Raw genomic sequence first — 16,281 nt, 5'->3', positions numbered from 1 at the left:
TTGTGATGAAACGATTGAAAGTCCAGGACCAATGTGCCGCCAGAGTACTGCAGTCATTATCAGAGGGTGTTAAGGGCAAGACTCTAGCATGGTGTTGTGCCCTTCAGTATGGCACCTAACCCTTTTGCCACCATGGTTTGAACCAATCCCATTGTTTTCTATGGTAAGGATGGACCTCTAGAGTTTGAAATGGGGGTGAAAGGGTTAAACTCCTCATTGCCTCAGTGCTTGACTGTGCATGTCCTGCTCACTGCTCAATGTGGTAGTGGCTTATCGGAACCATATCCTGTAAACGGGCTTCTTGCCCGTTGGATAATCAAGTAAAGTAAAAAAAAATGAAAGTTTTAAAGTGGTTGCAAGGTCATGGCCAAATACAGACCAGTGCCATCAATGAAAAGACACTTGTTGCATAATGCAGTCCTAAATGAATGAAAAGTTCACATTGAAATGAAGACAAAAAACAGCACTTTCTTGCATCCAAAAATACTGAATTCCACTTTACCTGTGACTCAATATTTGTATCTGTCTTCACTTGGTTTTCAGATTGCTTATTGAGCCTTCCAAGATACTGACAGTATTCAATGACAGCCTTGACCTGTGAGTCAGTTAGCACCCATAGTAAATCCTCAAGCAGCAGTTGAACTTTGGACGTAAGCATCATGCAGTCCAACAGACGTTTCTTGACAGTGAACCTCACTTTCCCTTGATTGGTTATCAGTCGTATGGGAGTTGTGGGCCTATTGGGATCCTTTTTGATGGCGTCAACTTCAATGCGCAGTGACAACCAATCAGCTTCTTTGAAGATAAGGATCTCTCCTCGATTCATGTCTTTGATCCTGGTGAGTCGCAAGTCGGCAGGCTGCCATGTTGGTCTCATGCTTCTGATGCGAAATCTTGAAATCTGCGGTACAGTTCATGACAAAACTAAGCATGAAGAAATATCCCACACATTTTGCAGGCTAATGGAATTTATCAAATGGAAACAATTTATGATTCAGATGATGGTCACAGATTCTGTAACTCATAGATAGACCCCCCAACCTACACACACTAAGTGACACCCATTCAATTCAAAATATGGTACAACACTGACTGAATCAAGACAAATATCTTATTGGAGTGTTTCATTTCGCAAATGTATGAGTCCAATTCACAAACATTTTCCAGGTACATTAGGAGATGGGTGTACCGTACATGTACTATCTGTACAGATTTCATCAGTTGTGACAGAGATACCGTACTTTACTGCAGAACACCTTTGTCTAAAATAATCTTTTTGAATTCTGGCTAACAATGGTTGGTGGTACACGTATATTGAATTTCATTTTGATAAATGTGAAAGTCACACACTCTTCAGACGTACACAGGTGTTCTTCTACCAGGTATATAGTGTTGTCTTACCTGGGCTGAAGCCTGGAATGCTTTGGAATGAAAGTTGATGGTAATTGCATTGACAACAACAAAGAGCCCGTCGATCACTTTATCAGAGAAGCCATATTTCCCTCCAGAACTGTAAAGTGAAAAAACAAATCACAGCGTCAGAGATGTTTAAATGCACTCCAAATATTTCTGTATGCTGACAGCTGTCATAACCGTGAAAAATGCAAACCTACATGGTAGTGTACCGTACATGCCCATGTAAACTCCATAAGGAATAAAACTCCAAGCAGAAGAAAATATTCATTGCATACAGAAAACCCTGCATCAACCTCTATGCTGCCACGGTCATTTTTCACAATCAGGTCAAGTTGAATGAAAACTGGTATTTCCAAAATGCTGCATTTTAACAAAGACTTACAAACTTGTGGGTCCCTGAAAACATACTGCAAACATCACTTTTACTGACTAAATCTGCTATAATATACCATGCCAAGTCTGTGAAAATATTACTTGCATACATACATGTATGGCTCATTAGCGCATTTTACTGACCAGGCAGATAGGGAAGTGATAGACTGAAAAGGGGATTCATATATGGTAATTTTTAAGTCGATCAAATTTAACGGTATTTGTATTCATGGAAACCATTTAAAATTTGTAAAGAACACAGCAATACCTGATGGCAAATATTCAAATTTTACAATGACATATCCGTGGTGTAGGGATTTCACTAACTCTGCATTTTTATTTCAGGACTACATTTTTTTTAAAGCAATCAATGCATTGTTCACTAGTAAGATGCAAAGCTCCTGTCAAGCAATTCATGGAATACCGGTATTTGCTTTCCATCTCAAGTGTTATAAATTCAACTACATAATTGTATATGTCCTGTGTGGCAGTGCATTAATCATGGTAAACACAGCTGTGTAATCTTGTCCACTCACCTCATGATTTCATGATGTACTCATCCCAGTCATGGTATTATCAATTCACTTCATACATCATATTAACATACCGGTACCTGTGTCACAGTATTCTCTATATAATTCATGCGTATCTCACCTGTGCAATGGTACATATTCAGTTCTCTGCCGCAGCTGCTCAGTAATTTCCATTTCCACTTCAACCTGATCCAGGTACTGTTCAAAACAAACACAGGCAGAAAAAAATTCAATTCAGGTAGTCTAAACTCAAATACATGGTACATGTACCGGTATATCTCCGCCTTATATATTTTAGTGTCAGATGAATGTAATATACCAGTATTGATGATATTAACACTATCACCAATATGGTCCTACACAACTCAATTGTTATCATTGGTGATTCACTCAGGATGTGTTTACTGGTGATCAGGGACAACAGATCTTTATCCCGTTTTACATCAATTAGTGTTCTCATACCTTTGTACGTTACTTATAGACCCTTTTTTGACTTTTTATAATTGTCACATCACAGATTTTTGAAAGTACTACTTTAATTAGGAAACTGACAATTTAATTCTATAGAAAGAGGAAAGAATGTGACACTCTGATCGATTTAAGCTTTAAAACAGTAATGAAAGCCATTACCGTTACCACTGCTATTAGTGCACCAGCACAGAAAAAATACCTACATGTACAAACATATACCGGTATATTGTACTCATCATGTGTTCATATGAACCAGAATACGGTACATTAGACATACACTTTCAGAGATTGTAAGGAAGGATAACAAACCAAATTAAAAATACATGTATCTTGTTTGACGTACCAGACTGGCAGGATGTGTTTTAAGTTTTGTCCATGGTATCTGCAATAGATAAAAGAAAAAATCATGGTGAATTAGAAAATTCAAATTTTACTTCAGACATACCAGTACATGTATACATGTGCACATAATATAATGTACCAATATTTGTACTGCGGCATTACCTGGTACATTGGAACAGTACATGTACAGTACCCGTATTCCTCCGATTCTAAGACCCCCTTTTCAGAACCAAAGATGACGAAAAAGATATGGGGGGTCTAATAAACGGATGTCACCGCGAAATCGAACGTCGAAGTTAATTTATACTAATTTATGCAATGTTATGCAAATTTTTATGCCAATGATTTTTTGATTCACGCTACAGACAACTCATACTTTGTGATATCGACTCATGGCCATGCTGTGTTGATACTGGCAGTCGAATCTGTACAAGTATAAATTAATGGAGATCCACAAGTCTTGAAATATAACGTATTTGCCATACCTTCTTTTACTAAACAATACGATAGCAATAAATCTTTGTATTTCGTGAATAGATAATCACCACGAAACTTTGTACGACAAGTACGTTCCTCAGCAGCAGCTATAGCTCCCCCATAGCATGCATAGCATGGCCACAAAGGTCAGACAATGAGTGAAGGGAAAGTCCTGAAGTTCCGCTGGCTGTGATTGGTCAATTTACGCAATAGGTCAAAGGTGTCAGTGCATGAGGTCAAGGTAAAATTCTGTTCAGTGGGATGGTGTCCGTCCGCCCGATGTTTTCTATGTACGATTTTCATTTACTGTACTCCTTAAAATAAACAATCAATTACACGTCGTGAGTTTTATTATTTTGCTCCTAGTTTCAAAAAGTCTAACCGTATCTCGAAACGAAATGTGATCTTACGAACAGGCAGGCTCGAACAGGTAAAGTGTTGAGGCATCGGCTGGCCGAGACGAAAGATTGCTGCGCCAATCTGCTTTATATTTGATGTGTTGAATTTTTGGCAATACACCCTGAAGTTTTTTTATTACTTGTATCGATGACCGAAATGTCTCCTGATGTGGAATTCAATCATCTATGATCAACAGTTCGGAATATGTACGATCATGCACGTTTTTGATCTAACTCTAGTAACTGTAAGTGTATAGGGCCGTTTAAGCTTATGAAGTTGGGTATTTTTCCCTCGCAAAACTTCGAAAGCGTGCATAATCTTGAAAATCTGTTACACTATCGTTCTACTCATTGCTGGGACTAGTTCAGGAAAGGACACACACAAATGCCGTTCAAACAATAAATACCTTCATTACATGAGAAAAACTACAAAATTGATGAAACATAAACGGAAGAAATTCAAAGAATTTTCAGTTCATGCGCGGAAGAAACTTTGGATATCGCGTTTCGTTTGTCAACACAATAATTGCCCTCTTCATCTAAGTCAAACCACAGAGGGACTGTGGTCAAACCAGTCGAAGTCAATATCGTCGTCATTAAGTCTTTTTGAAAGATTTTACGATGCCAATGATAGGCCTATTTCTATTTTCACTGGTTGCTTATACGGTAAAGTTGAACGTAAGAGAAAACTTGCAGCGCTTCACAATGATCACAAAAGAAAGCTTACGTGATAGAAATCTGTTGAAAAAATCTTTCTATACTTTAATGGTAAATTTGAACGTAAGAGAAAAACGTGCAGCTATTCACAATGATCACAAAAGATACCTTACCTGATAGAAAACTGTTGAAAAAATCTTTATAAGCACACCATTTAAAGAGCAACTTTTTCATGTGCCGTAGTCTTTGCCTCAGTAGTATGAAAACAAAAGTGTAAAAGTTGAGCGAAGCAAGTTCAAAGCTCGTGTCATTCACACGTCCCAAATTTTCTATTGATAACGGCAACAAAAGGGTTTCCCGACATCGTCACAAGATCCTATAAAAATGCGTCGATTATCGTAGACTTTATGAGCCGGAAAGTCATAAGACAGTGCACGGTCGTCATGGGCAAGAAAAAAAGTAATTATTAAAATCATTCTCGCTGTCGGCATGCCTAACTACCGTCGCAATCAGCTAGAACTTGGTTTGCCGTATGAACTTCGCCGAGATGCAAACAACATACACGATCGAAATGCTGTAGCCGTTGTTCAAGATGGTTGCAAAGTTGAAAGTTTGAAGTGAGATGCAGCACTCATACCGGGCACGGTTACTTTAGAATATCATCGATCGTGACGTGTCAGTCAACAAAAATACTACTTGAAGGCAAAGAAGAAAGCATTCATCCATTCTCCAAGAGTTGGCATGGCAGAGAAATGTCACGTCGGTGTTTTGGCAAATAATGCGGCTGTACCTCTGCTAAAGCAACCAGTCCGAGGTACTGTTTTCACCGTACATATTCACTAAAACAGATCAAATCATGCCGCTGACCAAAAAAATGAAACGGCCCTTTTAAGGGCCACAACCAGTCTCCAAAAAGAGAACTACTGATACCCAAACTTTTTTGTGTTTGTATGTGTGTAAATTGTACGGTGGCCCCTACACGCCACGGAACTCTACTACTTTTGAATATAAACTCTAATTTTTCTTGACAATATCTTTAATATTTGTAAGAGATTTTATTTCTCCACCGCAAACTTTTAATTTTGTACGGGCAACTTTATCTTAACATTATCTTAACTTTAACTTCTCGAAAGTAGTTTTAGTTTTAACAATAAAGAAAATATGTTTCTCAAAAGTATTTTTTATTTTGTACAACAAAAGTAAAAATTTTTCAAGATAACAAACTCCCCTACACGCCATGGAAATTTATTACTTTTGAACATTAACTCATATTTCTTGGCAATATATTTAATATTTGTAAGAAATTTTATTTCTCCACAGCAAACATTTATTTCTGAACGGGGAAACTTTATTTTTGGGGTAAACTGTTTTTAAAAACTTTTAACAAAAAACACTTTAACTTTTAAAAAATAACTTTAACTTTCAACAAAATATTTGTTTCTCAAAATCGTTTTTTATTTCAAAAAGAAGTAAAAATTGTTCACAGCAAGAGTTTAAGATTTTTGCTGAGCGCGAACTGAGTTACTTAAATGACATAACCTTATATTTTTAGGGCAGAAAACTTAAATTCTTAAAGAAAAGTTTTATTTTTCAAGAGTAAAATTAATTTCTTTATGGAAAAAAGATTTTCTCAGAGCAGCAAATTGAAATACAGAGAATAAAACTTTTTTCTCAATGGAGAGAAATTATTTTCTGAAGACAAAACTAATTCCTTCAAGATATATTTTCTACATATGAGTGTGGTTTAAGAATTTGGTAAAACTGAACTGAGAAAGAACGAAAAAGGGATGAAAAAGTCAAACTTACTTTTCTTCAGAGCGAAATTTATTTCTGAGAGGAGAAATATTTCATGTGAGGGCGCAATTACCTATAATGCATAGCAAACTCTTTCTAGCGAGGGTAAACATATTTTGGGAAGAGTAAAACATTTTTTCGACAAGCAAAACTATTTTAATGGCGGCGGAAGTTAAAGTATCCCACCATGAAACACCCAAGTTTGATGACCCAGAGTCTCCGAGTTGGTAGCCGGTATCGTGTCGGCTACATGGACGATCTGCTCTCCGAGACAACCATGACTGACTTCATCGGCGACACGGGCACGCCAGCCCGGCCCTACCCTGCCTGCGTACGATGCTGTGTGTTGGGGCCGTATAACGCCAGGAACTCACAACATCGTACACAGGGCTACGGGCACGCGGGTCAGTTGCCACTTGTCTGAGTCCCCGAAGAACGGTTTTATGTTTGAGTGATTCATCCTGACGGCAGACGGTGTGCGACGGGACCGCATTGGGGTTCTTCATTTAGCTCTGCATGGCATAGCCCTGCGTACAGGTCTGTGTGTTCGTCCCGGTGTTTAATACGCCGGGAACACACAGACCTGTACGCAGGGCTATGCATGGCAGGGCTGTGTTACCGGCGTTATACAGTCTCCCACCACGTAACACCGGCAAGACACAGCCAATGTGAGTGATATTCATCTTTTCTAAGAGGAGAAGCCAGATTCGTAATTTATAGAAACTGAAACTGAACCGAGCCCGCCAGATTTGACCACAGTCGCGGACTGGTTTTGACTTTCACGTGTGGTGTGCGGGGTCAAAAACGTGAAAGTCAACCAGCCCGTAAAAGGCATATCCCGTCCGAAAACACCACAGCTGTGGACCCACAACTGCTGTATTGAACCACACTCGACTGTGGTCAAATCTGGCGGGCCAGGTTCAGTTTCAGTCGAAGATTCTATCAATTACGAATCTGGCTGATAGAAAAGATGACTATCACACAACATAACATTAACAACACAGCAACTGATGAAGGAATAGCTCTGCATGGCAGGGCTGTGTGTTACCGGCGTTATGTGGTGGGAGGCCGTATAACCACAGTCCATGCAGAGCTAATGAAGGAACCTAATGCGGTCCATCCCGTCGCACAACGTCTGCAGTCAGGACGAATCACTCAAACACAAAACCGTTCTTCGGGGACTCAGACAAGTGGCAACTGTTAAACTGACTCGTTTGCGTGCCCGTGCCCATAGCCCTGCGTACGATGCTGTGTGTTCTCGGCATTATACGGCCCCAACACACAGCATCGTACGCAGGCAGGGTAGGGCCGGGCTAGCTGCAGTACAGTACGGCAAACCGTCCGACCCAAATACCGAGGTAAAACCTCGAGGTACTGTACTGCAGCTAGGGCCGGGCTAGCGTGCCTGTATCGCCGATGAAGTCAGTCATGGTTGTCTCGGAGACTCTGGTCATCAAACTTGGGTGTTGCATGGTGGGATACTTAACTTCCGCCGCCGTTAAAATAAAGTTTTGCTCGTCGGAAAAATGTTTTACTCTTCCCCAAAATATGTTTACTCTCGCTAGAAAGAGTTTGCTATGCATTATAGGTAATTGCGCCCTCACATGAAATATTTCTCCTCTCAGAAACAAATTTCGCTCTGAAGAAAAGTAAGTTTGACTTTTTCATCCTTCCTTTTTCATTCTTTCTCAGTTCAGTTTTACCAAATTCTTAAACCACACTCATATGTAGAAATAAATCTTGAAAGAATTAGTTTTGTTGTCTTCAGAAAATAATTTCTCGCCATTGAGAAAAAAGTTTTATTCTCTGTATTTCAAGTTGCTGCTCTGAGAAAATCTTTTTTCCATAAAGAAATTAATTTTACTCTTGGAAAAATAAACTTTTTTTTAAGAATTTAAGTTTTCTGCTCTAAAGACATAAGGTTATGTCATTTAAGTAACTCAGTTCGCGCTTAGCAAAAATCTTCAACTCTTGCTGTGAACAATTTTTACTTCTTTTCGAATAAAAAACGTTTTTGAGAAACAAATATTTTGTTGAAAGTTAGTCATTTTTTAAAAGTTAAAGTTTTTTTTGTTAAAAGTTTTAAAAAAAACAGTTTACCCCAAAAATAAAGTTTCCCCGTTGAGAAATATAAGTTTGCTGTGGAGAAATAAAATTTCTTATAAATATTAAATATATTGCCAAGAAATATGAGTTTATGTTCAAAAGTAATAAATTTCCATGACGTGTAGGGGAGTTTGTTATCTTGAAAAATTTTTACTTTTGTTGTACAAAATAAAAAATACTTTTGAGAAACATATTTGTTTATGGTTAAAACTAAAACTACTTTCGAGAAGTTAAAGTTAAGATAATGTTAAGATAAAGTTGTCCGTACAAAATTAAAAGTTTGCGGTGGAGAAATAAAATCTCTTACAAATATTAAAGATATTGTCAAGAAAAATTAGAGTTTATATTCAAAAGTAATAGAGTTCCTTGGCGTGTAGGGGCCACCGTAAAATTGTGTTATTTGATCGTGATGAAATGAGCGAATCGTACTTGATCGACAAGTCCGAAAACCCGACTATCCTAAATGTTCATTTCATGGTAGCCAAATTGCATCGAAATGTTCGATTCGTACATAATCAGATGTTGAAAAATCTGCTTATTTGATGGTAGCAAAATGACAGTAACGAAAGACGACATTGTACTAGATCGAGACGCTAAAAAATCCAACTCTTTTATATTGTTCATTTACGGTAGGTAGTGAAATCCAAGTGTAGTTTTATCGCCAGGAAATGATAGCACTGTTCCCGATTGACATGTTCCAAACCCTAACAATAGTGTGCGTGTGTGTGTGTGAGGTTTGATACTTCACTTTGACACTTGTTTGTGACTTTGATAAGCAGCGTAGGTGTTGTGGATATCCTGGTCTCGTTACATGACAATGGCTCTATTGTTCCAGTCAAAATTCGGGTGTACCCCCCTGGAGGGTCTTATAAACGAACTAACAGCTAATTACTAATTGATAAAATAATCCTGGGGGGTCTTATAAACGGGCGGGGTCTTAGAATCGGAGGAATACGGTACCTAATAGGTAGGTAGCTCAACCAAATGATCCATCTCTTCCATAAAGTTTAAAACTTGTGCTCAAAATTTCCTGTGCACAGAAAACTTGAAACCTTATTCTATTAAACAATCAAGAATAAAACCTTAGTAGTAGTAAACTTACAAATTTTGGGATTTAATGTACAGGCGTACATTACCTAATAATATTTCAAGATATTTCATATTAAAAATGGCACCTCCACCTTGTGTTAACTCCACAGAGGAATTTAAATTGTCAATTATCATAAACGACAATACAAGTTGTAAACCTCATTTACTCTACAGCCTGGGTTCAAGATTGGTCCACCCATGCGAGAGACCAGAAAAGTACAGTATTCTGAAACGTTCAGAGTCTGACTACCGGTATCTATCCATGATGTACATAATACTTGCCAAACCAAATCTTCCTTTGAACTTTCCATGAACCATTGAAATGAAAAGGATGTATGCAAGGGTAAACTATTGTGTGCACATATCAGTTTCACTTTGCTAGAAAATTGAGATCATGCCATAAGGGGTTGTTAAGCTTTGAAATGTAAGCCTTGTAGAATTGATCTCTTCTGAGAAGACAGGATGGAGACCTATGGAATTGTCAACAATGGAGCCATGTAGTCTAAACCATGCTGTTTAATATCCTTCTCAAGCCTAATTGCTAAATTGGTAGGAAAACTACGAGTACCGGTACTTGTACAAAAATCTGCTCATACACATGTGGATTTTGTGTTCTCCAAGAGGAACGAAAAGTACATATACCTTGATGGCCAAGTCAATGCTCTACTACCACCTATGTACATGCATCCTTTAAAAGCCTTGATTAGACGACTTTCATGAACTTAGTTGAAGAAGCTGAGCTAAGTGGTTTCACTTGCTCAGAAAGCTTTCTTTCCTTAAAGAGTCCATCTCATGTTTCAATTTCCTGAAGCAATCTTGAAAGGCATCTCCTGGCATGAAGATCCCTGACAAGGCTTCAAGTAAGATTAAATTCTTGCCTCATCATTCAGGCCCAGCACTTATCTATCACTGATCACTATATGTATGAATGGGTACATCTAATTCCAAAAAGAAGCACATGAGATGTTTATTGGATTCTGGCATGCTGCTTTTCGTCACAAGAGAGAAATTTAGTCCTCTTTAAAGTGTTATTTCTTGCCATTTCTACCCGTAGATGGGCTGATCATAGATGTCTCTCTATACTCTCTCCCCATATACTGGTAACAGCATCTCCCCCAGTACGGTACAATGGATGTGTAGATCTATAATTATCTGTGTGTATCAGCACACACATACAGTACAGTCCACGCAGAACCCGTCACTGGTGCGGGAACAATGCCCGCATAAAAAGTGCATTGTGCGCGCACGAAACGAGCATCATTGCCAGCAGTATGCGGGCAGATAAAGTGCACTGTGCCGGCACTGTACGGGCACGATTCGCGCATCGTCACTGTGCGGGCATTGTTGCAATGTGAGGCACATTCACACCTTGACCTTGAATGCATGGCTGAGTTGAACGCTGTTGCATGTGAATGTAAGTTGTAAGTTGTAAGAGTTTCATTCTTGTGGACAAAAATTGCAACAAGTGGACGTACAAGTGGCTACTGTTGTGCTGGGTTTTGTCATCGGCTCAGCCGAACTTTGACCCATTGCTGATTGGGTGGGAGTTGCGACGTTTAGTGTCATTTAATAATACTAGAACGATTTTAGGCCGGGGGTAAAGTGAAAACTCCTTACGTACAACAATGCATGATCTGTTCCTGTGAAATTGTTTCTCTGACTTGGTGCGCTGTGAAGATCGAGTTCGATCGAAAATTATCGAATTTCTCAAATAAAGATGACATCACTGGTCGTGAGACGTGGTGTTGAAGAAACTGAGTGAGGCTGTGATGGTGACGATAGGTACATGTAAGTTGTTGCCATAACCGTAACGCATCGTAGAAGACAAGTCAACACAACAATAAAAATTCTTGATCTGTTTTCTATTTTTCAAAATGTGTACTTTATAACAGGAAGACGATTTATCATGGCAGAAGTGAATGCCTGTGAACTTGAATCACTCTAGTCTATACGAGCTCATATTCTTTTTTTCAATTGTCAGAAAAGACGATTTAGAACTAAAAATGCTGAACTTCTGTGACAGTTTCACGGCTTTCTTCCTCTTTTTCATGCCTAATCGTAATCGTGACACTCATTTTCGGTTCACATTATCATGTTTATTATGCCATGCAATTAAATGCAAGGAAGTCAGGAATAACGTTTCGTTGCTTACTCCGCTGTAGCGCGTCATACTTTCTCGATACAGTAATCACGGTCCCTCTATCACAATGATATTACTGGTATGTACATGCAGGTGAGGTTGTTTAGTGTGACGCCTGGAAAGACCAAAATTCTACAAGACGCATACTCTTATACGGTTTGGTTTTTCCCTTCGATGTACGGAACGATTGAACTGAGAAGCACAAAAATCGCGATTGAGGTTCTGCTTCGTAAACCTGTCCTCGTAAATTTCAATGATTTCACAAGCCGAACGTCTCTATCAGCATATTTCTAGCCAACTATCACAATTAGTGGCACAAATAAAATGAATAATGTGAGTGGAGTAAACTGACCATGTTCGTAAGTAATAACTTGAATTTTCTCCACAGACATGAAAACAAAATATTCGTTTTGGGCGACAGCGCTCGACTTGTTTTCTTGCCGATCATGCCGATGTTTACAGAGGGTGAAAGGTTGCGCGACAGTACACGTTGGTCGGAACCATTATCTAAGTTGCGGTAGGAAAATCTCCATGAAGTTTTGATACGTTCCTCGGATATTCCGTACGAAAAATATTAAATGGACAACATGGTAGTCGATGTTGAGAAAGTCATGATCATCATACTGCCAACGCAATCATACAAACTACGGTGACGCCGCGTAATTTTTCATCGCCACCGGTGCTTCACGATAAAGTCCAACATTAAAATTTGTTTCCCTTGTCATTACGACCATCTGAAAAAAAAAACTACCGCTTCTGCTTATATTTTACATATGAGCTAATACCCGATAAGGTCCAATATTCAAATTGTTCCCACTCCGAATGAAATCGGGGCCAAAAATCTTGAAAAAATATCACGTCTTTTTTGTGATAATGTCAGACAATACCATGCCAAAAAAGTCCGATATTCAAAAACTGTTCCAACCCAAACTTTTTAGTGACGAAAACTAAAACACTGTGCCAGTTTCTGATTGTATTTTCCGTTCGAGTCGACACCTGACGAACCGAATTTCAAATGTTTCCCGCCCCCAACTATTTGCTGCAGAAAAATACGTCTTTTTCATGTCGTGTTTTACGTTGATCAAATCAAACTCTGTAAAATACGCGCGGTGCAGTGTGTTCTAAATCGTACTCTGAACGTTATTAGTATATCACAGTGAAGTCTATTACGTCACCACAGGTCTTCAGTGTCGTTTTATTTTGTGACAGTCGTTCGGGGACGACATTCCCTCCACATCGAATAAGTATACATTGAGGTACCAGAAGAACGAACTTTCCTGGTTACATTGTGAACAAAAGCTTGGGGCCGAAACGGGAAGAGTTGCCCGGGAAACACGTCAAATTTTGCTACACTGTCGTCCAGATGACCTTGAAGACTTGACGTGGGTTGCAATCGCCACCCAGAGCAGACATTGTCCTCGGCCTATTCAATAGCGTCTACGCACTAATCAGCATAATCAGGCGATGGGTCACAAAGGTCATCGAAGTATGCAACAATTTACAGTAAAGATTCGCGTCGGCATGATTGTTTAAATAATTGCGATCACATTGCTGGTGTATACTATCAAGTTCGGAAACACTTTTAAAGGAATAAATATAATTTTTCTACAAAAATAATTCCGTAATTTTTTGGAGAAATCATAAAGCCACGAACTTAACGTTTCGAATCTGCAACTGGGTTATTGTTTAGATGAACTCAACCACGCTGAAACAGGGGTACTCTTACCATTGGCGGCATTTTCCCCACTGCCAACTTCAATCATAACTTCAGTGCAATGGGTAGTCGTAACGAAAGAACGATGTCGCTTCTCGCATCAACGTGTCAAAGAACGCGACATTTTAGTGTTGAAGTAAAGCAGACGTATCACTACTTGTAGAAACACTAACGTACTGGATGTTTTTTGAAGTATCAGCCTTGATCCACGGATATATCAGCACCAAAAAATTCTCTAACATTCCGAGGTTCGTGTTACAGTCGGTACGATTTAAAAATACTTGCGATTAAATCGTTGTTTGACGCAGTTTTAAATGTCGACAATGCATTTTACTATTCAAAAACTAAAAGAAAATTAAGTTAATGTGCCACATAACAAGTTGGCCTTTTAAAGGCCACCAAATTTGAAGAAGGAATTACGAGTAAAAGTTTGGAATAAATGAGACTCACACAAGGATTTCAAAGATAATGTTTTTATTTCCACCCCCTAAAAATTAAAAAATCTGAACCGGCGATTGTCTGAATATTACACCTGATTAAAACTGCAATAAAAAGTTTTGGTCGGGGCGCTAACGCGGAGATGTATGACACCAATTTTCACCATTCGGAGAACTTCTGGAAATGTATTGTTTATGACACATTCTCCACGGGTTATGCGATTTAATGAAGAACATGTTCGTCGTCTTTGAGTTTGCAGAATTGAATTACGTTGACAGTATATAGCCTTGATATGTATGGGAAAATGTATGGTGCGTTTTTACACCGACAATGACAACTTTTGAGGTATTTTTTGCTATTTCCATCATTTTATATGATTCGAATCTTTGGTTCAAAGTGAAAGTTCGGCATGTAAAATGTTTTATTGAACCAAACCGCATCGGTCAACAGTCAATGGTCTACACGTCGCATGGTCGCTATGGAAACCAGCAGTTTCCAAGAATAGCAGGCGAATTCCTCGAAGCATTATGCTCCCATGGGACTTTGTCGGACCACGGTCCCACAGAGGGCTTTCAAATCGACAAAATGGAATTATTCACGTTTTTTATCTGTCACTTCTGAACGTCAAATACATGTTGACCACGAAATTAGTTCAGTCAAGTCACTTCAATTTGTAAATTTTGGTACATTTACATTTCAATGTATGTTTGACTCGTCATGAAACAAAGGTCGCAGTTCTGGTCCAAGGACGTTCACGCAGGAGACAGTATCGACTCAAGTCTACCCCGAAAATTTTGAACGTTTTTTTATATCCGATAGACGCAAGTTGCTGTGAAGACCAGCAGCCCAAAACTGACAGAAAGAGTCTCAGATTTAATAGTATGTATCGCATCGATATAACTTTCAAAAAAATGTTATGCTTTTAACTTTCTACAAACTGTGGAGGGACGGTACATCGTAATACAATACAGGACCTGTATAAATGTTTAGAACTTCTGTCGTCATATTTCCCGGTCGGATAAAGCCGCTTGCTTTAATTCACCGAAACCTAGAATTGTATTTTACACGATGACTACAGAGGCAGATTCGGGCTTAGCGGTAGCCATATTTGCTTGGAAATGCCCAATCGGACAGGGCATGCAGTTTGCAGTCTGGATATTTTCGCGACTTATAGGTCATTTTGGAACTGGGTTTTCTCGTTTCACATTCTGGCATCTCAGTGCCTGGTTTAGTCGTAGAGTGTACTACTGACCCTCTTTCAACACAGTGCATGCGTGATGGCTCAGATATTTTTTAAAAGGGACACGCACCGGACCATAGACTTTAAAAACGGTTTTTAAGGTCTATGACCGGACAGACCGCGGATGTATTTTTGTACGTGACATCCATGGACCACGGTGCCTCTACAAAACTCGGACTTGGCATCTCAGCAAAATGGTTCGCCGATTCGGCTACCTTCGAAACTTCAGTTCGATTTTTTTTTGCGACAAACACGGCAGAATTAGCACGAAAAATCAGTAAGCCAATGAAAACACTTGCATTTTCCTACGACATCACCGCTGACTTTACTTCAGTATGATAGTGACTCGATATTGCTAACTGCAGTGTCTACTATAGACAGTCGGATCCAGAGCAAAGTCGTTCGTGTAATCGTAAAAAGTTCAGGACAAAAATACAAGCTGTTGATTTCAAAAACAAATTTTATTTCGATGCTAGTTGTTATTTCCTGGGCGCTCTCGTTTCCTTACCTGTGTAAAAAGGATGCGTTGTTTCAAATACAACAAATTGACCGGGCAACAATTCAAAACTTGTTATTCTTCACCCTCCCTAATATAAAATGGTTTACAATCTGGTGCTTCTATGTATCAGGTTTCGCAATCATGCTTTAGTTCATGTACGATGTCTACTCTACGGCAAATGACTGACGAATTCATTCAGAAAATTCCCCTGGCATATTGCATAACAATGTGGTGCCTGTGATATTACTAATACGTATCATGAACTTTATTTATTGTAAATGGCTACAATAATGTTCACTTGTTGCAATTTTTCACAAAGCACATCTAACCACGGTCTACACGTCCGTGTTCCAACCTTAGACCACGATCCGTGAGAGGTCTAGTGTCGAGGTCCAGCAGAGTTTGAGGTAGATTTCTTCGGAGCTCTACGCATACTGTACGCATGTGATATTATCTTACTGTGACCTGTCTACGACTAAGATTTTTTTATGGATTTTAGAGTTGCCTTAGGCAGACAAAGAGTTTGGAGCTGGTTTTAGGACTCAAGATTATTCAGTTACTCCCAGCCGCCGCAATTTCAGTTAGGCAAGTGTAG

At 39.0% G+C, this 16,281-nt stretch overlaps 1 protein-coding gene across 1 annotated transcript in view; it reads right to left on the bottom strand.

The window, feature by feature from the left end:
• Window positions 1–16,281, bottom strand: part of LOC139136270 (bridge-like lipid transfer protein family member 3B) — a 69,623-nt gene that overhangs the window by 17,997 nt on the left and 35,345 nt on the right. Inside the window, exons 3-6 of the mRNA XM_070704001.1 lie at window positions 3,136–3,174; window positions 2,443–2,519; window positions 1,402–1,510; window positions 503–901 (exon numbers count right to left, since the gene is read on the bottom strand). Of these exons, the coding sequence (XP_070560102.1) occupies window positions 503–901; window positions 1,402–1,510; window positions 2,443–2,519; window positions 3,136–3,174 (624 nt within the window). The remainder of the gene's footprint in view (window positions 1–502; window positions 902–1,401; window positions 1,511–2,442; window positions 2,520–3,135; window positions 3,175–16,281) is intronic.

Source organism: Ptychodera flava, chromosome 1 (assembly GCF_041260155.1).
Source record: "Ptychodera flava strain L36383 chromosome 1, AS_Pfla_20210202, whole genome shotgun sequence".
In the NCBI taxonomy this organism is placed as follows: domain Eukaryota; kingdom Metazoa; phylum Hemichordata; class Enteropneusta; family Ptychoderidae; genus Ptychodera; species Ptychodera flava.
The sequence above is the reverse complement of the archived record's forward strand: the minus strand, read 5'-3'. Positions and strand labels throughout refer to the sequence as shown.